This window comes from Triturus cristatus, chromosome 11 (assembly GCF_964204655.1).
Source record: "Triturus cristatus chromosome 11, aTriCri1.1, whole genome shotgun sequence".
Taxonomy (NCBI): domain Eukaryota; kingdom Metazoa; phylum Chordata; class Amphibia; order Caudata; family Salamandridae; genus Triturus; species Triturus cristatus.
Window position 1 is genome coordinate 140,448,777 of NC_140594.1, and position 27,700 is coordinate 140,476,476.

At 44.8% G+C, this 27,700-nt stretch overlaps 1 protein-coding gene across 12 annotated transcripts in view; it reads left to right on the forward strand.

The window, feature by feature from the left end:
- NCOR2 (nuclear receptor corepressor 2) overlaps positions 1 to 27,700 on the forward strand; it is a 1,213,077-nt gene that overhangs the window by 534,706 nt on the left and 650,671 nt on the right. For all 12 annotated transcript variants that reach the window (XM_085635706.1, XM_085635715.1, XM_085635711.1 and 9 more), the window contains one exon: positions 17,888 to 17,954. In XM_085635706.1, coding sequence (XP_085491832.1) covers positions 17,888 to 17,954 — 67 coding nt within the window. The remainder of the gene's footprint in view (positions 1 to 17,887; positions 17,955 to 27,700) is intronic.

Genomic DNA, 27,700 nt, shown 5'->3' on the forward strand with positions numbered 1-27,700 from the left:
AAAAATCGTTTTTGGCTGAAAGCACTTGGATTCAAATGCAAACTATGTTTTGCTCACCTAATGAAGCTTCAGGCTCGAGGTTTCAAGTGGGGATTTGTCTCCATTATTGCTAGCAGCTCGCCGAGCTGATTGACACATCATGTGATGGTGCATCAGTGTCACATGATGCGTTTCTGACCAATCACAGGAGGGGATGATCTAATTGCATTTGCAATGACTTCTGGGAGATGTAGTTTATTGAAGCCATGTGTCTCAATTCATTTGCCCAAAGTAAAACTTTTCAATATCACAGGTCGGTTGTGTTTTCCAACATCTCGATATTGATCCCATTTTTACTTTATTAGAGAGATACAGGTCCTGAAGCTGACAGCAGCGCCATATACTTGATTACAGCTCATGAGCCATCTAAGCTCTGTTTAGCTCGCTCATGCAGTTGAGGCCCTGGTTGATGCTATCGAATTTCATAATTAAATATGCCTCTTTCCGCAGTAGAGCGGTCTCAATACATGTAGATTTTGAGTCAATCCATGCAAGAACTGTCCAACGCAGTTCATTTTCGCTGTGTTCAACAGCTAGAAAGTGTTCTACCATAGGCGCTGTCAGGACTTTTCTCCTAATTCGAGATTTGTGCTGTATAATTCTCACATTAACCTGTTGGCTTGTCTTTCCGATATATATTTTATTGCAAGAGCATACCACTGCATAAATGACGTTCTTAGTCTTACAATTTGTAAAACTTTCATGTCTCCATTTTACTCCATTGTGTTCAAATAGACTTCCTTCTATAGTAGCTGGGCAGGCCACACAATTCCCACACTTGTGGTGCCCACAAATGGGTTTTAAATTTCACTTGGTGATCAAATCACTCTTTGGTTTAGGGATGTAACTGTCTGCTCTTACTATCTGTTGGCCAATGCTGGGATTCTTGCGCATGGCGAAAATGGGTTTAGCTAAGGGATGTTCCAAACTTTCAAGCAAATGCCAATTCCTTAAGATGATTTGTCTGAATTTATTGGTATGGGCCCCATATGTTGTAACACATACGAGTTTGTCCATTTCTGTCTTTTCCTTTTTCTGTAACAAATTTTCCCTAGGAGTGAACCTTGCTCTTTTTTTGAAATGCTTAAGGAGTTTCTTAGGGTAACCCCTCTTTTCCATTTCCTTACAGAATGACATTACGTGGTCCTCAAACTCTGCCAGATCTGTACAATTTCTCCTAATCCGCAACAGCTGCCCATAAGGGAGGTTCTCCTTTAGGCCCTGTGGATGCGAACTTGTGTAGTGACGTATAGTATTCCTGTCTGTCTCTTTTTTATAAAGGCTAGTTGTCAATTTTTGATTATGGGGACATACTGCAACATCAAGGAAAGTCATCCTTGTTTTGCTAGACTCGATGGAAAATTTGATATCATTGTGCCTTGAATTCAACCAGTCATAAAAATGATTCAACTCGGTCTGGCTCCCGAGCAGGGCTGAAGCTGTTGACTGGTTGTAGAGTAGTATATTGATGTCTATGACCTACAGAAGTTAGTGGAAGAGGTCTTTTTCTAGGGCCTTACTTACGAAGTGGATGTTTGCAATTGGCGGTACATCTGGGATAGTGGGTGGTTCTTTGAGGACAGAAGTCTCTTTGAGGACAGAAGTCTCTGGCATGTTCCAGTGGTCCATGCACTCTCCTTTGGATCAGAAAGACATTCATGACCAGAGTGAAGTCATGCACTTGCATCGCAGTGTATTTTGTGATCCAGGTAGGCGTGAACAGTTCTACTAGGAAGACCAGATGCTTCATTCGCGATGGTTGCCTCTAATACCTTGCTATACTGGTCAGTTTGAAGGGTGAAATGTTGACTAGGAGTCAAGGTAATGCACTGGAAGAAATGGCAGCAATTGTGTGTTGTTGATGTTGGATTAATTTATCTTTAGGATTTCTGGAAATGTAAGAGGTCTTCACAGGTTATTATTCATGGCCTGTGGGCTCGACAAAGCCAGGTGGAATCTAAAGAGTTCACTAGTTATGGTGCGCGCTTCCAGAACGTGGTTTGCATCTTTGTCCCGTTTACGGAGTTTCCTTTTCCTTCTTCTGCAGTCTGGTTTGGTTTTTCACCGCCTCTGCTGTAGTTTTTGACTAACGCTTTTGACAGGTACCAGTTTCTGATCAAAAATATTTAATTGATTTATCAGATTTCTTTTTCCTACCCTCTGGGGGTGCAATGGCCGGCGGGTTTTTTTCTTCCAATGTTATTTATTGGCACTTTTCAATGAGCAGACAATCAGTAAAAGAAATTACCGGGTCAAGACAATACAGCATATTTGCAGCATAGTGTCTCCCCAACCCATTAGATCTCAAACAAACATTAAAAATGCAATAGGTCTCGTATTTACAAGAGTTTGAGCTATTAACATTGCAAATGGCAATGCCTTTTATTTTTGTGTTTAAAAGATAAATAAAATGCATTGTCATTTACAATGCCAATAGCTTAAACTTGCGTAAATGCGAGACCTATTGCATTGCAAATGCTTGTTAATCAATGCAATCACAGGCCGACCTCTGGTCTCCAGAGCCGCCCTCATCATTGTACACAGGCTGACCTCACCCAGCAGCGGCCTTTCTCATCGGCGCAGAAGGCGACCCATTGAATATAGGATTTTGCTCTTTCCTGTACACAGGCTCTTCTTTTCCTACAGGCGTAGAGGGTAGGCGGAGAAGACAAGATGACGAGGGGGTGGAGTCAGTAAATGTGAGAGAGTCAAGATGAGAGGAAGGTGGCCAGGGTGGGGAGAGGTGGCATGATCGCGGAAGAGAGAGGGCTTAGCAGAGGAAGGACGAGGGAAGAAAGGTGTAGAAGAGAGGGGGGCTATTCGGCAAAAAGGGGCTGAGGAGAGAGGCCGAGGTGAATGAAGGGAAAGTTCAGTTGATAGACAGGGCGGAGAACAGCTGAGTTTGGGAGGGAGAGTGGTGGAGCGGAGGACAGGCAGGTCCAGCCAAGACACGGGAGGGGTGCGAGCAGAGAGAAGTAAAGGAGGGAAGTATGCTGACGAGGGAGAGTGCAGGTTAGTGAGGCTTATGGAGGGAAGGTGATGAAGAGGGAAGAGATGAGGAGGAGGGCTGAGGGTAGTGGTGATGAAAGGGGAGATGAAAACATTGGAACTTTCCGAAAAGGGGACAGCAGGGGAAAGGAAGGAGCGTCGATGGGCAGAGAGGCGACGGACTAATGCAGAGGGGAGAGTAGTGGAGAAGGAGAAGGCAGGATGGTAAGTGAGATAGGAAAAAGTTGAAAAGAAAGAGGAGTGCGGGGAGAGGGAACAGACCTGTTGGAGGTCACGAGAAGGGATAGGGGAGAGGGGAGTGGAAAGGAAGAAGAAGAGCTGGGTACAGGAGATGAAAGGACGGGGAGAGAAATATAGGAAATGACAGTAAGGGTGTCTAGTCAGGAGAAGGCGTGAGGGCGGTAGTAGAGGAGTAGGGAGACACGTCATAGAGGAGGCAGTGGAAGGCGAAAGTGCATTGGAGCGGAAAGAAGTGGGGGAGGTGTCAAACTCCATTACCTTGGGGTCCAGTTAGCACTAAATAAAACTGCAAAAAAACCACAAAAAAGCTGGATGATAAATTGAGAAGAAAGTGTAGAAATGAAGAGAGAAAGAGGGCGACAGAAAATGTGAGGGAGCGAAGATAAGAGTCTGGGAGTAGAGGGTGTGAGGTGTAAAATGAATGAAGGCGGGATGGTGACTGGGCATGGGCGAAGGAGGTGAAAAAAGTCATTCAGAATTTGAACAACAAAAAGGGCCTCTTTGCGCTACAGCTGAAATGCGGTTGAAAGAAAAAAAAGGGCTACTATTGAAAACCACATCAGAGAGGGGAGGTGGGTGAGTTATGCCAGATGAAAAGTGTGCGGAGAAGCAGGGTATCACGCTGAGAAATTCCAAAAAAAAGTGTAAGACGGGGTGTAGGCAGTTAGTTCATGTAAGAGGTCTGGGAGGTAGAGTAAGCGGGTGTAGCGTGACAGGAAGCAAAAAAGGTGACAAGAAAAAGAAAGAAAGGGAGAAGAGGAAGGGGGTGGGGGAAGGCCAAAAACGAGAGAGAAAAAACCTCCGAAAAGGGCCCCAGTGGAGAGTGTGATCAGCAGTGAGGGGTCGGGGAGCGCCAACAGGAAACGAGCAAAGTAAAGTGGAGAAGAGAAGAGGCTGGGGTGAGAGCGGAAGGAAAAAGGCAGAACTGGGGAGGAGTGGGGGAAAGGCACAAGAGGAGGGTATGAAAAAGGGTGTGCGTAGTAATGGGGAGGGAGTCAAAGAGGGGAGGGGTTAATATAACGGTTAACTCGCCCCATGTCATTAGCGTGAGAAAGGAGGAACGGCTGTCAGGTGGCCTTGTGCCACGTATATCAGTATCAGCCAGCTCGGGCTTTTCGCTCACCCAGCACTTTGCATTCTGGGACTTGTAGTTGAGCTTTCACCATTAAAACGATGGGGTTAAAAAGTTAAATGACTCGAAGGGCGGATTTGGTAAAAACAAAGGGTTGACTTAGAATGTCACACATAAAACACGGAAATAAATTCATGATGGTGACTTCAGTCAGTTCTGCTTTTTTTAACGAGTGCTGTAACCATGCTGGCACTTTCGTGCCTTGTACTTAACGAGACCAACTTCAAACTGGTGCCTAATAAATAAGCAAGTCCTTACAGCCACCTTGATGCAATTCGATATGGGGACATCTCGTGGGAAGGGGAGGGGGAGGGGGGGGTTGCTTCCAGCCCTATTTTTTTATTCTAATCACTGTTTTCAGTAGTGTTGAGTTTGATCGATATGGAAGTCTGGACAGGATAAGGGATACAATGTTGAGGACTGAGTGAGGAAGGACAGACTAAGAGGGTATGAGAGACAAAAGACGGGGGTACAGTAAACAAGGCTCCATGTCGGCTCAAAAGCCTTTGATTCTGGGCAAATCACTTTATCCCCGTGCCTACCAAAAAGGAGCGTTTCCTTGTGTGACGTAAGTAGTGCTCATGTAAAGCGCTACAATACAGTTGGGTCGAGTTCACGCTATATACAATGACGTATTTGCTTGCCTTTTTCTGCCGTCGCACTTGGACGGCCTCGTCTGCCAAAAGGTTTCTTGTCTTTATGGGGCCATGTGTTTGGCCCCATAAAGATAAGAAACCTTTTGCGACGAACGCAAAGCAGGCGAGGCCGTTCAAATGGGACGGCTCTAAAAGCCAAGCGAAAACGTCACCAGCACCTCTTTCCCAATGGTTGGCCGCCGTTTACCATAAACGGTGACGCAAGCCAATGGGAAAGAGGGGCGGGGCTTCATGCCCCTTACTGAAAATACCCTGTTAACACTAAATCTCGCCAGCAAGACTGCGCATGCGTGCAGCCTTACGCTAGCGAGACCTAAAAAGGAATAATCAATAGATGTCGTTTCGGGTCTAGTGCAGGAGGAGAGGGTGTGGGGCAGGCGCATATGTACGCTTGATAACTGGAAGGCTTACATTTTAAATTAATGTACCGGGGTCAGTTTTGGAAAGGGAGTCGTCAGACAACTAGAAGTCATACCGTTTCGGTTCCCCACTGCTCTTCCCCAGGTGGTCCACCATTTCAGTCCACAACTCCAAGTCCTGTTCCACATGGTCATCGGTGCGTACCCTTTTAAGCCAACCTTCTTCATCCACCACCCACTCCAAGAGGTCAGTTCCCCACTCGTCCTGCATCAGCGGTGCCGGACGTGCCCAATGAATAGCGATACAACGTCTGGCGAGCACAAATCCCAGCTGGGCAAACTTGTATCCAATCTTCCTACCCTTACCTGGAACTGTAAAAGGCCCAATTTACTATGGCATATCGTCAGCTCAGCCCTGACTCCTGTTATCTGGTTTAACTCACATAGCACCACTGCCCAGAAGTCGCTCAAAGCATGGTATTCCCATGTAACATGAATGAAATCAGCCGGGGTTGCGTTGCAGAATGCACAGCCCGCTGACCGTCTCAGACAAACCGTATGAAGCCGCTGCGAAAATAAAACTGTGTCCGTTTAAACCGGGCATTACTGGCTGTTTCTTGTACCTGTGCCTTAGCTCGCTTCCATTCGCCGTCTGTGAGTGGGACATCAAGGTCTCCATTCCAATTGTCTCTGATGGGCGTTATGTCTGTCCGCCTATCTTCCTTCAGAGCAGCGTATATCTGGGAGATGAGACCCATGCTTGAGCCTGGATCATATCCCACGAACAGCATACTGTAGAAACTGCCCCGGTCCCAAACCGAAAAGCGCCTCCGCGTCCGTCGGCGTCACGAAAGATTCATTCAAAAACAGATCACCACCCCACGGACAGCCACCCTCGAGCCACTGAGACACATCCATTGAGTTACGCATGTGCGGGAAAGTTTGCAGCCATCAAATAGGAATACGTTTAACATACAGCGCACATTTCAACACATTGAAGACCGCTTTTTCTCATTCCTGTGTGACCTGGGCTACTATATAAGGGGTGCCTGCTGTTAACCTCCAATGCACAATAAACAGTTTAGGAAGGTCATCCTCCGACACCAGACCTTCCAGGAGTTTTTTTTCTCTCATTAGGGCCATCATCGCACCACAGTCCTGAATACTGAAGCCATATAGTACAACTGGGGGTTCGTGAGCCCCATCCCACCCTCTGCCAGGTCCAATGTGAGGACTTCCAATCTGACCCTACTACATATTCCTGCCCACGCTAAGGACACCAACAATCCATGAAGCTGCCTGAATAATGAGGTCGGTAGGAGGCAAAATGAGTTGTGCATAGTATATAAACACCTGGGCAGCCATGCCATCTTACTGAGTGCTACTCTGCCCATAACGGACAGCGGCACGGTGTTCCAAACTTTTACTGAAGCAGTAAGACCTACCACCACCCATTCCATGTTGAACTTGTACTGTAGTCGCTGGCCATGCGTTATCTGCATCCCTAGGTAGCGGAACTGCACCATCTACCAGGACAGACCCACCTCCAGGAGACCAGCCGCCACTCGGTATGCCCAGTGAAGAGCACCGTCTGGTTTACATTGACGTGCAGACCTGATACTCTGCCAAAGTCAGCCATAAGGTGTTGGAGGTGCAGCACCGACCTTTCTGGGTCAGTCACATACAAAAGAGTGTTGTCTGCATGTATCAACACTATGTGTTGTGTCTCCCACTCGGACACCTTAGTCCTGGAGCCCGTCGCTTAAGTATACCACCAGCGGTTCCACGGCTTGTGCGAAAAGAAGCGGGGCCAACGGGCATCGTCCCCCTCTCTATGTGGAACACGTCGGACACCACCTGTCCGGTGCGTACCCTCGCCCTAGGTTCCGTATGTAGGTGACGCACGCAGGATAAATACCTCAGGCCCAACTCCATTTCCACAGCACTCCCCACAGATACTCCCTGGAGAGAGTATCAAAAGCAACTTTCATTGTTACTGTAATGTTTGAGAAGAGGGATGATATATCTGGCAGGACTGCCTGTTGATTTGATTTTATTGAAGGATGGTGGAGTGGTGTTGGGGGGGGGAATCTTTGTCCAGTTGTCTCACTTCGACTGTTTTGCTTTTTGTTGTTGCGCCTCCTTTGTTCGGACATTGTTGTGCCTCCTTTGTTTGGACATTGTTGTGAAGTGGTGAAGAAAGGGCTTGAAACAAATCAGAATGTGGTTGGACCTGAAAGCATTGTTGTATCTTCAAGTTTTTCTAGTGAAGAAAAGACCAAAAGTGATGGATGGAATGCTTGAATTTGTTGTTTTATTGTAATTACTCAGCCACATTCTAGTCTATTATTTTTTTCCCCAGCATGCCAACTCGTGGCCATTGTAGGACCTGCCCCCAGCTTTAGGTGAAATGAAAAAAATAGGGGGGGGGGGTCCCTGAAAAGGGCTAGGCCTATATAATTAAGGACATGGCTTTAACAATTACACTAAAGTTTGCACAGTATTCCACCCTAATCACTTAATTGCATAGAATAGCAACTAGCATACGCGACCATTGGTCTGTGTGCTTTGCAGGGATGCACAGGGCTGGATGCACAGGTACTCTGAGCACCTTTTCTCCCTGACAGGTTGTGAGAGAAACTCGCACTGCCTTCAGCCACACATCAATTGTGCCCCGTTAAAAATACCTTGATAAGACTCAATTCAAATTATGCACTAGACAAGAGTAAATATGCTACGTGAAAAAAAACCATAACACAATATCTTAGAAAAAGCAAACACTCATAGCCAATGCAAGGTTAAATAAAGCATATGAAATGTAAGCAGGAACGACATGGATTACCTCATTGTTCAGAAATCAATCATTGTTTTTGTGTGAAAAGTTAGGGACATGAATACAGGGCCCGAAAGAGACTAGTTTCAGTGTCCGTTTTAAATTACTACCGGGCCTGAGACCCTGAGGAACCCCACCCACTTAAAGCCCTGCCTCCCACTGCCTGGCCTGCCTGGAAGGGGATAGGCTCTTGGTGTGGCCATGCTGGATGGACTTTGGAGGATTTTCTCTAGTTGTATGGAATGCTCCAGATGGAAGGGCATGGTGACAAAAGGGTTAAGAGGGCTTGATGGGACTGATTGAGTGGTTGGAGGAATCCTATTCTTAGGGAGCCATGTGTTGATCGGCCACGCTGGAACCTTTAGATCTCTTTACCAGGTAATTAGTGTGTATGGTGGGACCTTGGCTGACCCCTTTAGTCCCTGGCAGGGGGCAGCACCTTCTCATGATGTGGTAAAGGACTGCTTACTGACAGGGTTGGGTCAATTTTTGGTGGGCTTCACATGTTTGTCAACTTGCTGCTCCACTCTGGATTGTATCTGCTACAATCTGAAGACATGGCAGTAGGCAGTTTTCAACGTCAGAACTTTTTATGTTAGTTACACAAAACAGTTGGAAGCTACATACAGATTACATTGCTTAATACTTGTATAGTTGTATGCATTCAGCAACAAATGAAATTTATCTAGGCCTGGGAGTAATTATTTATTCTGCACATGGAATTTGGTGACTGTGCCCTACTCTTTTAATGCGGCTTTCCAGTCTAATTCAGCCAATCACTGTGTGGCGGATTTGTTTTCCTGTCGAGGTTCCAGCTAGTGATCGCGAGCGAGATATGGCGCCCCCACCACGATTTCTGGTCGCTAGGAAGCCTTCCGGCACTATTTTCTAGCGCAAGTGGTCGCAGTTCAGAGGGCTGCTTTTCGAGCAGATTTTCTACTCCAGCGGTAGCAAAATCAGCTCGACGGGCCGCACGCTCTAGTGCACTGCATATTGCTGTTTGCGTTGATTGTTCAGCAAGTAACACGCTGCCAGCATAAATCGCAGCTTGACATGCATTTTTTTCCGTCCGTTTGTGGAACTCCGCAGAATCTTGTGGCATTTTTATGTAACTTCGCGGAATTACAGAGCGTGAAATTCTGCGAGTTCCGCCCACCCCTAGATTTATCCTGAACCCCCATGCTGCTTATTGTACTCATAAGAAAACACGCAATGCAATATTCCATCTAGTTAATGGTTTAACCAAACCACATGTCTTCACTGCTGGCTGGTCCGTAGATCCTTTGCCGCAAACATGTCTGTGATGCTGTTTGCTTCCATATACATTTGCAGCTTGTTGCTTGCAGTTTGATGTGTCATTCTTTACAGACTTTGGTGCGCAAAGAAGTGGAGAGAAAAGCTAAAGATACAACTGAGTAATTTGGAGCGTAAAGATATATTTACTTTGTGAAACAAGGGAAGTTGGGTGCACTGGCATAGGCGCATATCAACATGGCTGTCCTACGTAGTGACTAAATCCAATGTGATGTTCTCATCGTTTGGGTTGCATTCTATTGACTCAAGCAGAATAGGTCATTGGTCCAACCCTTGCGTCATCAAAGAAAGCATGTGATTTGTGATGTCATAAGGTTTCCATGGCAGTCTAGAACTCTAACCTCCTTGAGTCTTGAGATGGATCCAGAGCTCGACACTGCTGCGCTGTTCTCCATCATTCACCGCATGTTCAGGTAGGCGGGTAGTGTGACTGTGTTAATCCTCCTTGTGCAGCCCCAAGGGTCCTGTTGTACTAGTGGGTGCGATGAAAACGCTGCCAATCGATCCGTCTCTCCAAGCAGCAGGTGGGCTCGATCCGACCAGATGCTCAATTCTTCTTTTATCATTCAAGACAGATTTTTTTTTTTCCCCCTCCAAAAAAGGACGCAAATTCCCATAAGTGCACCCGCCATTTTGGAGCGTTGCTAGGTTGGTGATGACTGAAGGACAGTCGTGTCTCATGTGGCAACTGAATTAAGCCCAGTCCAGACCTGTCACTCGTCGCCTCTATGCTGACACTCTTGCCTGGCATGCTGGGAACCGCTGTCTGGGTCAAGAAATCTTCTTGCCATCGCGCAGTCGTCATTTCCGGATCTGTGGGCATGCCACCTTCTCGGGGGCATGCCCACAGGGCACTGCATTCTTTGCAGAGTGTGCTGGGCTGGATGTTGGAGGCTCCGCCACTCACCGGGTTCTTCTCAGGCCTGTGGTTCCTGGAGCAGGAATAGTTTTGTGGCCTTTGCTCGGATGCCTCCAACGAGGTCGCCTTTCTCTGGCGTGCGGTTCTGGGAGTAGAAGCCATTTCACCCGGGTACTCAAAAACTGAAGGGCTGCACTGCTGAAAAAGGAGGGTGAGGGGAAGTCAGTGGTAGCTGTGGTTTGACAAAACATCTGCAGTGCTTTTACAAACTCTGTGCCCCCAAAAATGGACAACGTAAAATTGCGATAGTGACGCTCCCCTTTGACTTGCTTTGTCACAGACCAACCACATTCTAAGACCTCGTATGAAAGTGGTAACAGTGTGCTGTCTAACTGGCGGTGCATGGCGTGGTAGCGCACAGCCATTTAGAGGCGGCACATTTTCCTTTGACATGACCACTAAATGTTCACAGACATGCAGTTTTACTGATAAAACAATACAGCGCACAAATGATAACTGGTGGCATCTGGTTCCTGCAGTGGTTTAGCTAGTGTGTCACAGTTCTGAGTGCAAGGAAGGAAACGAGTCCCCGACTTCTGTGTGATCTATCAATTCTGCAATAATCTGGGTTCAGTGGGCCCTCTAAGCCTCTGTGCCACTGCACCTGCCGCACCAATGGAAGATAGGCCCCTGGTTCAAGAGAATGTTTACCTTTTGCGCATCACCGGTAGAGTATCCTGCTTTTTTCTGATCCTATTAAATTCTTCCATGCCCTTTCAGAATTACAAAAGAACTGCTACATTTGTCCTTTCCGTCTCCTAATGTCGAAATATTTGTATAGTTAATCGATAAGTTTTACATTTTGCTGTGTTAGAAAAAAATGACTTCCTACATATTTTTAAAAATCCTCTCACTCTGGAGTCAGTGAAATACAAGTAAACCTCAAACTCCCTGTTAAATGAGTAAGCAGCAATTTGTCAGACATAGTGCCTGATAATCGACCTCTGTGGCAAGTTTACATGTACTGTGTTGTGCCTCTGCCTCTTGTGCATTGCAACAATTTCATAATAATAAAAAAAATCAAATATTGTCCTTTGACATGGTAGGGATGCATCTGAGACAAATTGATAACCTGCGTGTTCACCCTCCCTGTAAATAGCTTTGTATTTCATTAAAAGGAAAACCTGATGTGTCTCTGGTTAAGTGATTGCAATAACCTGTAATGAAATTTGTGGCGGGATGTACTTCTCGAAATTGGTACTTGGCTAAATGGCACCCAAATGAGCCTTTTGGAAGCATGTGAAATGGAATATGAACCGCTGACTGGAAGCGGTGAGTGAGCGCAGCTCTCCGTCCACCTATTACTCGTGTTGCCCCGCTACAGTGTGTGGCGTAGCATAGGTCGCTGCAGAGCTCAGGGGGGCCCTAGCCAGCCTAAGACCGCTCTACGTGTATAAGATGCTGGAATCTCAGGAGGGGACCTTGTTACATTGTTCATGGGGGGAGGGGCATCGTTTTCTGGAAGAGTCTTTACAAATTGAATACATTCCTGTGACTCGAACAGAAGGCGTTCACATCGATTGCGTGACTAACTCGACCTCGCCTGGCTTGCCTGCTTAATAATTGTATTAATTTAAGACCTGTTAAAACCATAATGACTCGTTGGGAGCGTACTGCATGTCTGTAATCGCTTAATCTTGTAATGCATCCAGCACCCTTTCTTAAGCAATGCAAGGCGACAAATGCTCAGAATTAAAAGAACAGCCATTGTACCTTAAGGAACACGCGCTGGCAATGCCAATAGGTCTATGGTTAATGAGCCAACTTGTTTAGACAGGCAAGTGCAAATGTGAATGTATGCACGAGTCTGTATACATGTGCTAGCAATGAACACCCAACAGAGTGAGAGACAGGAAGAGGTAAAGTAGTCCCTCATGCATTGCAATGCATGAAATTCATCGGATGCGGAAGGATACAGTCAAATAGCATTTTGTCAAAAAGGGTTACTACTCCTGTGGGATGAGGAATGTTATAACTGACAAATCCTTAACCAGTAATACTCCAGTCTCAGCCCTTGCGCATCTACTCAAATGTGCAATAGGCAATTGTAAAGCAAGTCTTCTCTACAAGAGTGTGTAATAATTTGATTGACACCCGCTGTAATTCAGTCCCTACAAAACGAATAAATTATAAGGTGCCATTCACAAGAACACTATATGCTATTAATTTCTTGCGTTACGCAGAGGCTAGCCACCTCTCTGTCATCGCAGACACTGTTTTGTTTCCTGGCTTTTCATGCAACAACCCAATGCATTCTGGGTGTTGGAGTCTTTCTGTGTTTTCACCAAACCAATGAGACTAACACTCCTGGTTGTAGTTATTTGTAGGGTAGAAATCGTAGACTGTAAACTGTGTCCTAGATGAGATGGTATAAGGTGGCCACTAAAGTTAAACACCACACATTTACTATTATTTTATCAAGCCGTACATATACTATTATAGGCAAACAGTATGAACAGTGGTGGAGCTGGCCTATAGATTGGGACCAGTAAAGCTTACGTAAGTGAACTTGATCCACAATTGCATATACAGGACGTGTGCATTTTCTCCCGTAAGTAGTTACGCATTTGTGGTTGACACTTTCTATGACTCCGACGCAAATTCGGATGTGGAATGGAGCAACCATCCAAAAGTGACGTTCATGGTCAGTCAGCTGTATAAGAATAAGGGTTTTACCCAACCACTGAGTACCATGGATTGCCTTTGGCTAACAAAAGTGTATGTAACTATCGGGGCGATGCACAGTTTTTCTAGCCACAAACACCTCGTGAATGGAAACGCAGCCTGATCTGCCAACGAGGACACCCCTTTTTTAAGCCTTTCAGCAGCCTTTTCAAAGCATGTTAACGTAAAGGACTGAGGCTGAGATTCAATGTGCAGTTTTAATAATAAGGTACAAGAACTAGGGCCTTACACATCTGATTGGCATTGTACAACTTGGCCTTAGAAATTCAGCAACCTCGCGGATGTACAAATTGCAGTAGTAACACAAGTCTTAGTGACATCATCAATAAATACAAATAAAGTCTTCTGATAATTGAACAAAAATATAGGTTTATAGGCATTTCTTACATAACACAATCTAAACCGTTTTTATAGGAAAAAAACAAATGTATGTAGATGCTGGTACATAGAACGTATTATCATGTATTTTTGGATATAGAAAATCAATATGTAATTCAATCTTTTGTCTTTCTAGATGTTTTGTCGCTTCTTATGAAAATGTTTCCTTGTGAAGAAGCTTAAAAATGTGAAACACATGTCGGCTATGGGACTTAAATGCTTTCTACAACCTGATAATCTCTACACTATGTCTCCAGAAGTGTGATTTAATTGAAAATTAAAGTTGTAGAATTGAACAAATCTTTAAAATTGATGTACAAAACATAAATGTTTGTACATATTGTTTTGGTGATGCTAATTATGTAAGAAATGTCTATAAACGTATACATTTTTTCAATTGCCACGTATGATCCTTTCTGTTTATTGATGTCACTCCATAAGACTTACCTCACAATTTTCAAAATATGTTGGGTAAAATTATGACTTTCTACTTGCAAGGCATACCCTAAAATAAAAGGAATTGTATTAGGTCCGAGGTAATAAAATCTAGTTATGGTGTCTATGCCATTGTAGCGTGATGGCTAGACTGTTTTCATCTTCCGTACCGTGCCTAACTAACGTCTTTAGTTACGGACTTCAGCACTGCCCTGGTACAAGAATGGGACATACCCTGTTAATTACCTAGCAAACACAGTGAGCTCAACCTGAGCTCGAAATCCATGGTATTGAATAAGGGATCTGATGTAAATTGGAAACATTCTCCTTAATTGATTTATACTTTGAAAAAGCTCCATGGCAGAGAGTGACTGAGCGAAGCACGTGTAAGCTACTCTATTATGTACAATAAATGGATTAAATCACCCAGCCTCTTTCTCAGTCCACTTTATTTTAAGCAACCAGCAGTCTCTTCGAAGATTGGGTATGATGATTTTGTTTGACCTTCATTGATGTTTACACTCCTGTTGATTTTTAGACCCTATTTTAGGTGTAATTCGCTTCAGGTACACTTTCGGATGTCTCACCCTTGGGCACAGCTGGCCCTGAGGAGTCCAGTATTTGACTTCACACATCTCCGGTTGAGTTTAACTCTTGACTTTTTGCCCTACTTAGGCAAAGTTTTACATTTATTTTTTTTTCCCACCAAAAGGAGTAGGAAGCAATAAAAATGTCTGTATCTCGTGGCGGCACATGCTGTGTGCCTTAATACTGCCCTCACTCACACAATTGTGTGACATGCTTCATCATAGGGCTACTACAAAACACCCCGGCGCAGCCAACGCCTGGGGTGGAGCATTAGGGTGGGTAAAGCCAATACAACACAAAAGAAAAACAATGGTTTTAAAGTGACTGCGAACGCCGGAAGTGAAAGTGCAGTGTGGTGTAGGTTAAAAGTAGCTCGGAGGTGTTGCTGTGCCTATAACTTTATTCCTGGACTCTCCGGCCAGGGTTAAAAATGTGAAGGATGGTGGTGATTGGGAGATGTAATGTGGACCTTACACCCCTCCTTACTGCCAGGTAGTCGACATGTTTCGGTCGTGTGTCTGTGCCACTAGTGAGAAAAACTTTGGACCCTGCGCTTATTTATGTTTTTAGTGTATATTTGGTCACTCATTATGGAGTATTTTAAAATCGTAATGCAAAAAAAGAACCTATGTGCGTCGGAACCAAAAGGAGGCCATGCATTGGCTGCAGCAAACTGAATTGTCCTTTTTAAAACTTTGCTTTCTGACCTTAATGTATGTTATATTCTGCGATGGCAAAAACCAGTGCCTTTTTTTATCAATATTAAAAACTCTGCCCTTTTCCCCCGTGCCTTATGTTTTTGTGTGCTTTTTGCAGTGGACTGCAGGTAGCCAGAAATGTTAGCACTTATCATGGAGAATATTTTCTGCTTTTTATTTAATAATATATATTTGTTTTGTTCACTGACTCTATAAAAAGTAAATGATGTGGAAAAAATCAGGTTGTCTTTACTTGGGCGTCACTTCCAATAGAAGCGTAGCGCTTAGATCTCGGTCAGCATTTATACCCATGCCTTCAGCGCTCTGTCCTAAGCAGAGGCCTAGGGGGAGACCTACTCTGATCTACCTTGAAAGTAGGTGGGACAACATGGCTATCGGTTCCTACCATCGGTTACTGCTGAAACCAACCTCCCTCCCTGTACAGCTGCCCAGCTCTGAAAAATGAAACAAGCTGATGACTGATCTAAATGTGTAGGTCCAGAGCCTCCGGATCTGTGCCATATTTTCATGATATCCACCTTAGAAAATTGCACATACAGTAAATCTAAATTGAATTTATTTACCAAGTAATTTGTAATCCTAAAAGTCTAACCTGGATTTTGTCACCTGTTGAGCTCCATGTTGTAAAACTAAGTATGTTGTTAGTATTTGTCATTACTTGCGTCAGGCAGGTGTCACTCACTGTTTGTTAAATTGCACGCTACAGTGTTTTGTGAAGAATGACAAAGAAATCTGCAGGTGTCTGATGCACATTCAGAAAGTTGCTCTGTGAGAGCCCGCCTCTCATGTATGACATCACTTTCTGTAGCCCAATGAGTTCAGTGAAAAGGCGCAGCTTGCTGAAGTTCAGCCGCTGTGTCTTCCTCCTTTATACACATCAGCATTTCTTAACCTTTTGACTAATGTGGACCCCTACTGAGTCATTAATGGAATCCGAGGACCCCCACTGAATCATTACTGGATTCTGGAGCCCCCCACAGAAGTCATTACTGGAAGCGGGAGTACCCTGGACTAAGCAATTTCTATGATTTGAACTTCAAAATCATAACGAAAAATACAGCAATAAGTATACATCAAACAAATACACAAATGATCAAATATATTATTTAATTCTCAATCAAATTTTGAAAAACAGAAATTTAGATTTTAATGAGAACGTTCGAGATTTTCCATTTTCAGTTTTTAGATCCGAAAGCCAAAGCAATATGATAGACTATAAAAAAAGACTTTGTTGCTGCTAATGCATGCTCTTTTTGTCAGTGCTTCAACTCAGTCCTCCATCGTCTATACTATATTGTGTTTGCTGCACTTGCGCTGCTCCAACAAATTAAAGTAGAGATAAAAATTTCGTTTTTAGCCTCCAATTTCAAATTCCTTCACATTTACAGAGCATAATATTATTTTCCATTTTTACAGTTTATGTAAACTTTTTTTTATCTGCGAATATGATTTCATTTTCCGTAGAGACCCCCTGAGTAGGCGTTGTGGGCTCCCGGGGGTCCACAATCACAGGCTAAGAACCACTAATATACCACTCTAATATATATAAAATCTTAAATTTGTGTTAGTTTAATGCTATTCACAGTCAGAGATCGCCTTCGTGAGTGGTTAGACATGCCCAGCGTGGCAGCTTGATGGACTGCTAAAGTACTCGCCCCTATGTTATGGTAAGAGAGGATTGATAAACAGTTTGCATTCAACTACATTGATTTGGCTAAAAAAAGGATCCTCACACAGTAATATTGGCAAAATCCCTTTCCTCAAAAGGGCATTCACGCTTAGTCAGGTGCACAGAAGTTACGAATGTGTACCCTGGACAGGTGGAATATATTACATTTTAAAAAGTCGTTTACTTGTGCTTATAAATGATTTAGTTGGATACACTGATAGTTCATCACTGTACCATTGTCGTGTTTGTGTTTGTTCAAAAAGGCCTGTGGTCCTGAACTTTGAGGTTAAGCATGACCTAGCTCCTGCACTTCCGCCTTCACAATAAAGTCTCTAAATAAGATTTAAGTGAACCCAGTTTTCATTGACTGGTGGTGTCAAGGTTTCATGCTGCCTACAATAGCTTTGTTATTTTGGGTTACCGCTTGACTCCATTTACACGGTGACGCCTCTTTCCAGTCCTGAGATTTCCATTTACAGATCAGTGTTGTCAGGTATGTTCGCTTCAGATCAACAGATTCAGGACTACAATTCCCAGAATGCACTGGTTTGTAAAAGTAAGCCAAGGACTGGAAACCTCTCTGATACCATTGCGTCTTTTGGTAACACTTTGTTGTCTTATGTGAAGTTCAAGAATTATTGATTGAGTTTTAACAACTAATGAAGTAGCGTGTCCCTGGCTCTGCTTGTACTGGTGTTTATGTATGTATACAGTTTACTTTTTTTTATTTAGAGAGGTGCATTTTATGTGCCTTTGGTGTTAGTATTGGTCGAATCGTACTCCCATTGATTGTTTCAGAAACAAAATGCAAGTGAAACAATACTTTTAATATTTAGAGAAGAAAGTTGGTGGGTTCAAAATGCTCACAAATAAGTGTATTGACACAGTGTGTTTTTCCTTCCCTGACTGTAGAAACCAGGCGATGCGGAAGAAGTTAATACTGTACTTCAAGAGGCGGAACCATGCCAGAAAACAGTGGGTAAGTTATCAGCCTCCTAAGTGACAGGATCATTTTATGAAGAGGTATCTTAGTGTCTGCACACTTTGGTTTTTAGATCTTGCCTAAGAAAACTTGGGCTTTCCGTTGCAAAACATGTTGTTAGCTTATAGGGGGCTTAGAGCCCGCCCATTGCCTGCCATTGGTTGGCTTCATTGTCACTCTCCTTTGCTTGTTTAGGTCTCGCTGGCGTTGCAGCGCGAAGCGCTGCCGCCAACGAGTACTATTGTTGCCTAGTTGCCTCCCAAGGGAGACAGACCGGGGCACGCGCAGCGATCGGGGTCTGTGGACGCGCAGACGCACACACAGACACACGCGCGCACACACACCCCGCCGCTGCCGACCCCGGCTGCCTAACGCGCGCGCACACACCTCATTACTGACTTGCTCCACGGAGACGGCTTGTTTCAGTCTGCAGCACTTTGTATACTGGTTTGTAGGGTCATGCTTATTACGCAAAAATACTACACATCCAATAATACATTGAGCGTTGGTTAAAATGCCAGAACTAGGTAAAAGGTGCACCTGGTAAAATATTGGGTTAGCTAGCACTTATGCAGTTCAGTGTGTACATCCTTCTTCACAAAGCTTGCATTTTGTATTCTTTATGACCACATAAATTATGTTGCATGCCTATTCCTTTTTATTATTTTTTTGGCTCTGCTAGGCATTTTCGTTTCATATTCTTTGCCAGGCATTTGTAATTTTCAATGTGCCTCGCTGTGGCTTTAAAAGGCTAATTTTCCTGTATAGTGCTATTGTGATAGTCTTCTCTATCCCCTTCACAATTTTCCCGTGTATGCTCCTAATTGATTGCAATCTTTTTTTTTTTTTTTTTTTTTTTTTTTGGAAAACCTTTATTGATATTTCAATCAATTACACGTATGGGCCTACAACCCCCCGGGGCCGGCCGCTAAACAGTCAGAATAACAGAAAGCAATTTTATCACTGTCAGCACCTCGGGGAGCAGAATCTCCACGCTAACATACTCTCAGTCTCTGAACGGCCCAAGTAGGAGACCAGGATAATATTGATTGCAATCTTATGTCTATTTACTTGTAGCTTTTGTAAAGTGACGTGTGCCCTTCAGACCTTCCCGGTTCCTTCTAGTCGCTTCTGGGTCTTTGCCACTGAATCTGTTGGGCTACGTTCTCATATGCCACTGTTGCGTTAACCACTTTCCGTGCTCCTTATTCCTGTCAATACTCCATGCTATTGCTGTTTTCAAAAGTTAATGCATATTGATATGCATCATCTTTTCTTCCCATGACCCTTTACTGCACACGCCTTTTTTCTACTTAACGCACCTTTGCAGTTAGTCTGTTTTCAATGTCTTTTTCTGTGACAATCTTGTTTTCAGCTGCCTTAACCAGTGCCCTGTTAGACTGTCCATGGCGGTTCTGTTTAAACGATATTTCCCCTACAGTCCCGCTTGCTGCTTACCCCTTCTCTGGCTCGCCATGAGATGTCCTCCGTACAGCACTCTCCGCAGCCTTGGTCCCACCCTGCACAGCACACGACCCACGGGCGACGCCATTTTGGAATCAGAAACGCTGGGCTAAGGGGAAAAAAAACTCACAAAAAAAACAAGCACTTGCAATGCAATAGGTCTCGCATTTACGCGAGTTTGAGCTATTGACATTGCAAATGCCAGTGCCTTTTATTTTTGTTTTCGTTTTTAAAACATAAATAAAAGGCATTGTAATTTGCAATGTCAATAGCTCAAACCCGCATAAATGCGAGACCTAGTGCATTGCAAATGCTTGTTCTTGTTTTTTATTTGTCAGTATTCGTAGTCTTTCCTTCCCCTTCTTTGTTTGTCCCTCCACTGGAGCATGGATGCATTACTTGTCATTCTACTGCTCGTTTTTGAGGCACTACTTTTTTCTTTTTTTTTTTAAGCATTCTACGCTTGTTTTTTTAGCTGTCTCTGTCATATACTTCCCCCCTCTGTTACTTTTTCCTCCTACCTCTGTTGCCGTTCTTGCTTCTTCCCACTCCACCTTCCCTTGCCGTTCTTGCTTCCCCACCACTCCCTATCCGTTTGCTCCACCAGCCCTGCCTGGCCACCTGCCATTGTAAATTTACTTCCTCAGCTCATCCCACCCACCTACTGTTTGCTTTCCCAGCCCCTCCTGCCAGACCTGCCCACCCATCCGTTGTCTGTTTGGCCATCTCCTACTGCCCATTGCTGTTGACCTTGTAATACCTCTGATCCATCCACCCTCTGTTGTCTGAGTGCATCCCCATCCCCTTCCTTCCCCCCTCTGTTGTCTATGTGCTGCCTCAATCCTGCTGACCGTAGTCTGCTTTCTTTCCCAGCCGCTCCCGCTCGCCCTCCGTTGTCCGCTTGCTTCCCTATCCTCTCCTGCCTGCCCTCCATTGTCCGCTTTCTGCCCCATTCCCCTCCTGTGCCCCCTCCCAGGTCAGCCTGCTTTACCATTCCTTCCTTCCCCCCTCCGTTGTCCGCATTCCACCCCGCCGCCCTGTTCTACAGCATGGCTAAAAATCATTGCCATAGCCAAGAGCTCTAAAGGCGAGACCTATTGCTTTTGCCAATGCTTGTTAGAAATTACTCTGTTCTTTTGCGTACATGTGTCGGTCTATGCGAGTCTGCCTCGGACATTGGTTTTTTCTTGCTCGTAGTTGCAGGTTTGCTGTTTCACGTCGTTTTAAGCAACAGCTGTAATAATTACCTAATTCTAACCTCACGCGATTGGCCCAGCCATCATGTGGCATCTTAACTACCCGGTCGACCCCTTCAGGCGAGGCTGACTGCTGAACAGCCGCACATTGAACCCAGCCAGATGAGTCCGTGACGTTTGATGGGCCCCAGGGGGCCTTGAAAGGGGAAACGAGGAGAGATGGCGCTCCCCTCACTACAGAGATCTGTGTAGAAAATTGGGCTAAACTATGCACTTCCCAGTGCAGTGTTCTAAGTATACTGGTTTACAGAGTTGGCTTCACAGGCCGTACTTGATAGACTCTTGTGAATTACATTTCGGCCCGTGGCAAAGTGTCTGGGAGCATTATTTCTCAGCAGCAGCAAGTCTTATATGTGTCTATTGGAAAGCAGCCAATCACTACACTCTCGGCGTTGGACAAGCCGCCGTCCCTGTGTTCCCCCAGGCCAGAAAAGGAGACAGTTGTCCCCCATCCACTGGGGTTTTCCCCGTGTTGTGTATGGCCAGTCCAGCCCAGCCCTGCCTGCAGGCCCGAGTGGAACATTCCATCCTTCCAAGGTGCATAGATGAGGGCCATTGAGCTGAGCGGTAACCGCGCCTATCTTTTTAAGAGTAGAGGAAAAAATTAGTTTGTGATGTTTGTTGTGTAGGTGATAATATTAAACAATATTAATAAGTTAGGACCCAAATCTATCAATGGCCCGAGCTGCTTATTAACATAGTCTAAAAATTCTGCTTCTCCAGTGCCTGGCAGCAAGAGATTGGCCATTTTCGGACTTTTTTTCATCTGTTCCCAAGTGAGAGCTCAGGCCTTTATTAATAATTACTTCTTCCTGTGTAGGTTAGCTTTGTGCATCGGATTGGCGCAGTGGGTTGCATCATGATCTCTCTTCTCCTTTTCTGTCGATGCATTGAAACCCTACTTACCTTTTCGCACGTGCTGCTTGTCCTTGTCTTTATCTAATCTGCCTGCCACTCAAGCTTGTTTCTTCTTCTCTTCACTGTCCCTTTGATGCCCTTAATTGGCTGGTATTTGACCTAATGACAATGTTTAAAATACCAAAGATACGGAACACTTCTTCAGCGTTGGATCTTTCATAGATTCGCATGATTGAATCATTTCCTCTCATCCATGCCCAGCCTGTCCACAAGGACTAATTCAAGCGTGTGCATCTATTAGCAATATTAGGGCTGGGGAACTGTAGTTACAGGTAAGTACCTTTCCCTTCTGAGCCTTCCAAAGACACACAGTCCATGCAGGCACCACTGGGAGTCTTGCTCCTATGTTGACCTGCAGACCTTAACTTACTGTTTTGTTTGCAAATATGTCTTCTTTTCGGAAAGTGCATTGCGTTATAAAATAAACTATGGCTGAAAAAGAAGAAAGCAAAGTTAAATGAATTAAATAGAAACAACTCTAAACAAGCATTTTTAAGTGAACGGCACTATTTGTAGATTACTGCTGTTTTCTGGGAGTGTTGGGACATTTATGGGTCAGTAATAATGGAAAAATTCAATTTCTGGAATAATCAAACACTGGTATTCTGCTGCCTTTTAACCCAAACGTTCCCAACGCGTATCCTTTAGGTGGAAAATCATTGAAAATAATGAAAGAATACCGTGTGGCATCAGTCTGTGTGAGGTTCTGAATTTACTGCGGCTTCGTCGGGCAGTGATGTGTGTTAATGATGGGGTGTGTGCTCTACCAATGCCAGTGCCTAGAAAATCTGGTAATTAGCCAAGACCTTGCAACCCCTCCCCCACCCTCCGCAAGCAGTTTGTGCCCATTGTTGATTTAATGAGCGGATCAGAGAAGCGCTGGCAGTAAGATGTACTGTCCAGCAGGGGCAGTACAGCTCTTGCCATGAACTTATATCCTGTATAGAGTGAATTCATTTTAGTTCGGATATTTTTAGTGATTTTTTTTCTATTAAAAAGGCAAGAACAAAGCAGTACGGAGAATCGTACTAGGAGATATTAACTTTCGTATGGTGAAACCTCTGGGAGTGAAGGGGTGTCCAGTGTAGGAAAACAAAAGTTCTATTCCCCATGCTACATTGCAAACAGCCACAACAGCCATTCCAGAATGTTGCCTTGATAGATGTCCTCTGCATGAGTTTGGAGACTTATTGACATCATTCTTCGGATGGCCCGTAAGGCCGTTTCTTAAATGGAACTGCAGTATCTGATCCAGTGGATATACCAAAGTATTCAATCCTAGAGGGATCAGAGTTTGTTCCAAAGGATCTGCCCCTGTATTGTAAGATAAACAGATCCGCTTGGAAATCCATGTCTGTGCAAATGCTCAGATTGGCTGAGATTGTGGAAAAGATAAGGATATGGTGGTTCGTGAAAGGTAAACACTGAACTGCTCACTAGGGCATTTGTTTTTGCAATCAACATGTCCTAAAATGTTTTTTTTATGTTGAGTGCTATATTGGGGGCACAACTCTTGAAAGTAGAATGTAGTAGCTGTCAATTTAATGCTATCTTGAACTCAACGTTGGTTATCACCCTGTAAGCTAGGGTTGTGTCCATCCATGCCCCCTCTCCAAGTCACAAGAAGAAATATGTAACTTTTTTTAGGTCGAGCCTAGCAGCAGCGCGCATGCGCTGCTCACTCTGCGAGGCATGCAGTAGTCGAGTATGCTGTGGAAGCCTCGCCTTCTCTCCGTCTATATTTTTGATTGGCTGGTGTCATTGTCCTTGGTAAATGCTGGCTTCTGATAGATAATGAGGCTTATTAGTCCCTCCTTGTTACCGCCCTGTCGCCATTTGTTACCTCCCATGAGGATTGGATCTTTTACTTGTGATGTTACATGGTCTCCTTCAAAAGTCTGTAAGCATTATTTTTTTTTTATTTGCAGCGTGGTACACTTTCACGGCTGCGCTTGTTTATTTAATTAATTTGCAACGCGCGTCGAAAGGGAGCGTTTCTACTCACTAATTTAACAAGCATTTGCAAAGCAATAGGTCTCGCATTTACATGAGTTTCAGCTGTTGACATTGCAAATAACAATTCCTTTTATTTTTTGTTTTTGTTTTTAAAACATAAATAAAAGGCGTTGTCATTTACAATGCCAATAGCTTAACCCCTTCCCTGCTCATGACGGAACCGTTCCGTCATGAGCCACGGTTGTCGTGTGCTCATGACGGAACGGTTCCGTCATGACAATCCTGCCGGCGGCCGCTCCGCCTGCGCGGCGCTGTTTCCCCGCCTGTGCGGGGCGACAACGCAAATGGGCGGAGTCATGACGGAACCGTTCCGTCATGAGCACAGCTCAACTGTGGCTCATGACGGAGCGGCTCCGTCATGAGCACAGGCCCGCCGCGCTGCCCCCCTGCCCCCCCCAGCGCTGCAGCGGAATGTCCGCAGCAGCGAAGGGGTTAAACTTGAGTAAATGTGAGTCCTATTGCATTGCAAATGCTTGTTTTAAACTACCTTCTATTGAGCATTGGATAACCCCTCTTCGAATCCCGCTCAGCTTGTTGGTCCTTAGGCGGAGCCGGCTCCTGCTATACACAACTACTTTAACCTTATTTGGGCGTATTTACATGCTTTACTAGATATCGATACGAATTTCAGATCTGAGAAGTCCTACATCCAGTATTTTAGCTCTCTAGGAAACTTTTATTTGTAATCTAGTTTTACTAGTTTTATTTCTTTTTTTGTACTTTTTCTGGGGCATTGTATGAATTGTATATTGCATGGAAAATGACAGTATGAAGTTGAGAAACCAATTAAACGAAAGCTAGCAGAAATGTATGCTTGTTCCCCATTTATTAATTGAAGTTGCATTACACCAAATTCAGTCACTAAAAATCTGACAACGGCTTTAGTTTAGTACTGTCAAATAAATTTCAGCGGAAGTTGATGGGTCAACTCTAGAAGGTGAGCTAGTGAGTGTCCAAATCAGAGATGCTGTCACCTGATAGTGACCACTCAACCTTGGTGCAAATTATTTATGACCCTCAGAAAATGTCTGAACTTGATATCTGAGTGACCCTCCCACCTCAGCCCCATTGAACTTAGCTAGTAGGGTCCGGCTGGAGCCCAGAGTAGTACAGTGGCATATCTACCAGTTGGTCGGTTGGCAATACATTACAGACCGTGCCAGTAGGGCCGCTCTGCTTGTGGCCAGTCATTCTGCTCGTGGCTGGCCTCTCTCGTCTATTCATGGCAAACCTGACCTTCCTTCCGAGCACCATTGGTATGTTTGGTGAGATAGGAAACTATATTAGTGAGATTAAGGCTGGCTACAGGGTTCAGTTTTGCTAATTTAATATTGGTGAACCAGAGTAATATCTGTTGATTTGATATGGGCCATATGTCATTTCCTGAGATACCGCTGTAAAGTCAAAGGTGATAAAAGTGATGATGAGGTATAGGTGAAGTTTTAAATGTTGCTGGCAAAATTCCCAAATTGTGCATCAATCCAAAATTTGCTAAATTTTTACAAATTGCACATTACGCAATTCCACATAACTACCCTTCCTCCCCCATTCCAGTGTGTAAACTTTGCACAAAAAAGTCTTTCATGGTACCAGCAGGAAAATATTTTGTGGATATGGGAGCGACATGTTGTGCTTGAACCAGTCACCTGCCGACATTTCATAACTTGTGTGCACTCAGGTAAAGTAATTTATGAGATACAGATAACCCGTGTCATTATTGAAGCACAATTTCACAATTTTTTCATGCAATTTCATTGAAGAAAAAAAAAAAAACAAGATTTTGCTCGCCCATAGTTGTGATGCCATTTCCTCTGACATTACTGCAATAACTACCATTTTTGGAAACCAACTTCTTTTTTTCCAGTTACATAGTTAGGGTACTGAGTCTAGAAATATTTTGCCACCCCTTTATCCTGTCAGCTCCATGTGAAGCTGCCCTGCAGAAGGCCTGCAGCCTTGCCAAATACCATGCTTCAGGGGTTAGACTAACACATTTCAGTGAAGTGGTCCGCATCACCGCACTGAAATGCGAAGTCACGCATATTAGCACCTGTGCCTATCAAGAGCTGTGGCCTGAACGCTGGCTGCTAATTATTATAATAACACTAAGTTGAGTAGTACAGGCAGGCAGCACGCAGTGCGCACTACTCGGCAGACTTTTCGGGGGTGGTTAAACTGCTTAATGCTGCAATGTAGCACTCTATTCTATCACCGCGCTGTGGCGCGGCATACATTTCACTGATGTCAAGTAGCGCCTGCCAATGGCTACTACCGAGACACTGAGTGTGAGTTCTGTCAGACTCACAGTTATAGGTTGAGTGGTTCATTGCGTAGCCCAGGCTGCCTCCCGTGGCGTGAGCGGGTGGCAGTTGAATTCAGAATAGTGGCTGCTGCCTGATGAGCTTGCAGCGCCGCGTTACTGAATACCGCGGCGAGACCGACTTGACCCAGCTGGCCCCACCGCAGCAGACACCACCCTGACTTACACTGCGGCGGCCAGAGTGGTGCCGGGGTCGGGAAGTGCCACACCCTGCACAGCGCTTCGTCCACCTCGCAGAGTACTCAGCCCCACCGGCGTTGCTTCAACCTGCCACAGAAGCCTCAAGTAGGAGTCCAAAAGTCTCTTGATGCACGGCGCTACCTCAGAGGACATACTAGTGCCCTTCCTGTCACAGCCTATCGAATCATCCCCTGCAGTGCCCTTATGAGAATCTGCATGGCGCCGCCTTGCCTGTTCATTTAGCTTTTCAGCAACTGACACCGCTCCACAGGTGTAGTGTCAGTGACACTGACATTTTCTGTGGCGACTGCGGGCAGATTTTTGGCTTTAAAACTCATGAGCCTCCTGCTTGAGTCAGGCGTGTTGGCGTCCTTGAAACCAAAGGCATTTCTACGTCATTGGATTCCGTAGGTCACTGCAGCCAAGTGAATCCCCACTGTGCGCATGTTTAGTGTCACAAAGGTAACTCGATCCCCAAATCGGATTTAGATTCATGGATGCCAACTGACACTCATTCTATTCACTTTCTGTAGCTTTTTCCTTATGACCTTCCTAAATTTATTGAACGCTGATTTACCCAATGAATGTACAAGTCACATATTAAAGAAGCAGACAAGACGCCCAATGAATGAGTGCCTGCCTGCCCTCTGTTACTGAGAACTGCAGTCACTCACAAGTCTGTCTTTGGTTAGTGCCCTTCCACTACTGGTGCTTTGTAGCAGCTTTAAGATCTTCTTAGAGTTTCTCCTTGCTCAAATGGGTGCAATTTCTGATAGTTATATGTTTCCCCCGTCTTCATTGCTTGATGTTGCTCACAAGAAAGTGTCATTCCTAGTCCTTGAAGTGTCACTCGTAATTACACTGAAATTATGAAAATGTCACACACAGCAATCCGAAACCTTGGCAGCTATGGCCCGGCTTAGGCCCGACACTTGTGATCCCGCGCTGCCGCCTCCGGGGCAGGGATGTGGTTTCTAGGAAGAGTGTCAGGCGCGCGGTGCTCGGCAGCGGCAAGGCGCTTGTTTACGCACGTTACTGGGTGAAAGGTCAGCGGGGGTGCTGCCGCGCAAGCACCAGTTCTAAATCGTGCTGATGCATACATACCAAAGACACCATTCAGGCTGGAGACTCCCGATTTCTGAAGAAAAAAATGGCTTTATTATTGCTGCCTCCTGCCTGAAATTGCCTCTGTTTCAATAGAAGTTAATGGGGGAAATACATTCTCGCAATGATTTTTTTTTTTATCTCCCACTTTATTCTTCTAAAATGTTGGGTTGCATGCTGGTGTGTGTGGGTTCGTAAAACATGTCCGTGTTTGAGGGAGACATGAAAACCTGCCCTGCGCTGTTCGCAGGCAGCCTCGAAGTGCCCAGCTTACAGCTGTTTTTTTTGACGGCTTCGATTTATATTGAACATGCAGAGCAGACAGCCTGCTAGTTAAAATATAGTAATAAAAGTTAAGGTCCCGTCTCCGGCTGGTTCTGTAAGCGAATGTTGTGCTGCAGCGATGCGGTCCGAGTTGTAAATTTGCCTACCTGAACGGTATGTCAGCCCCCCAGGACTCGAGTCTTCATAGCTACTGAACAGGA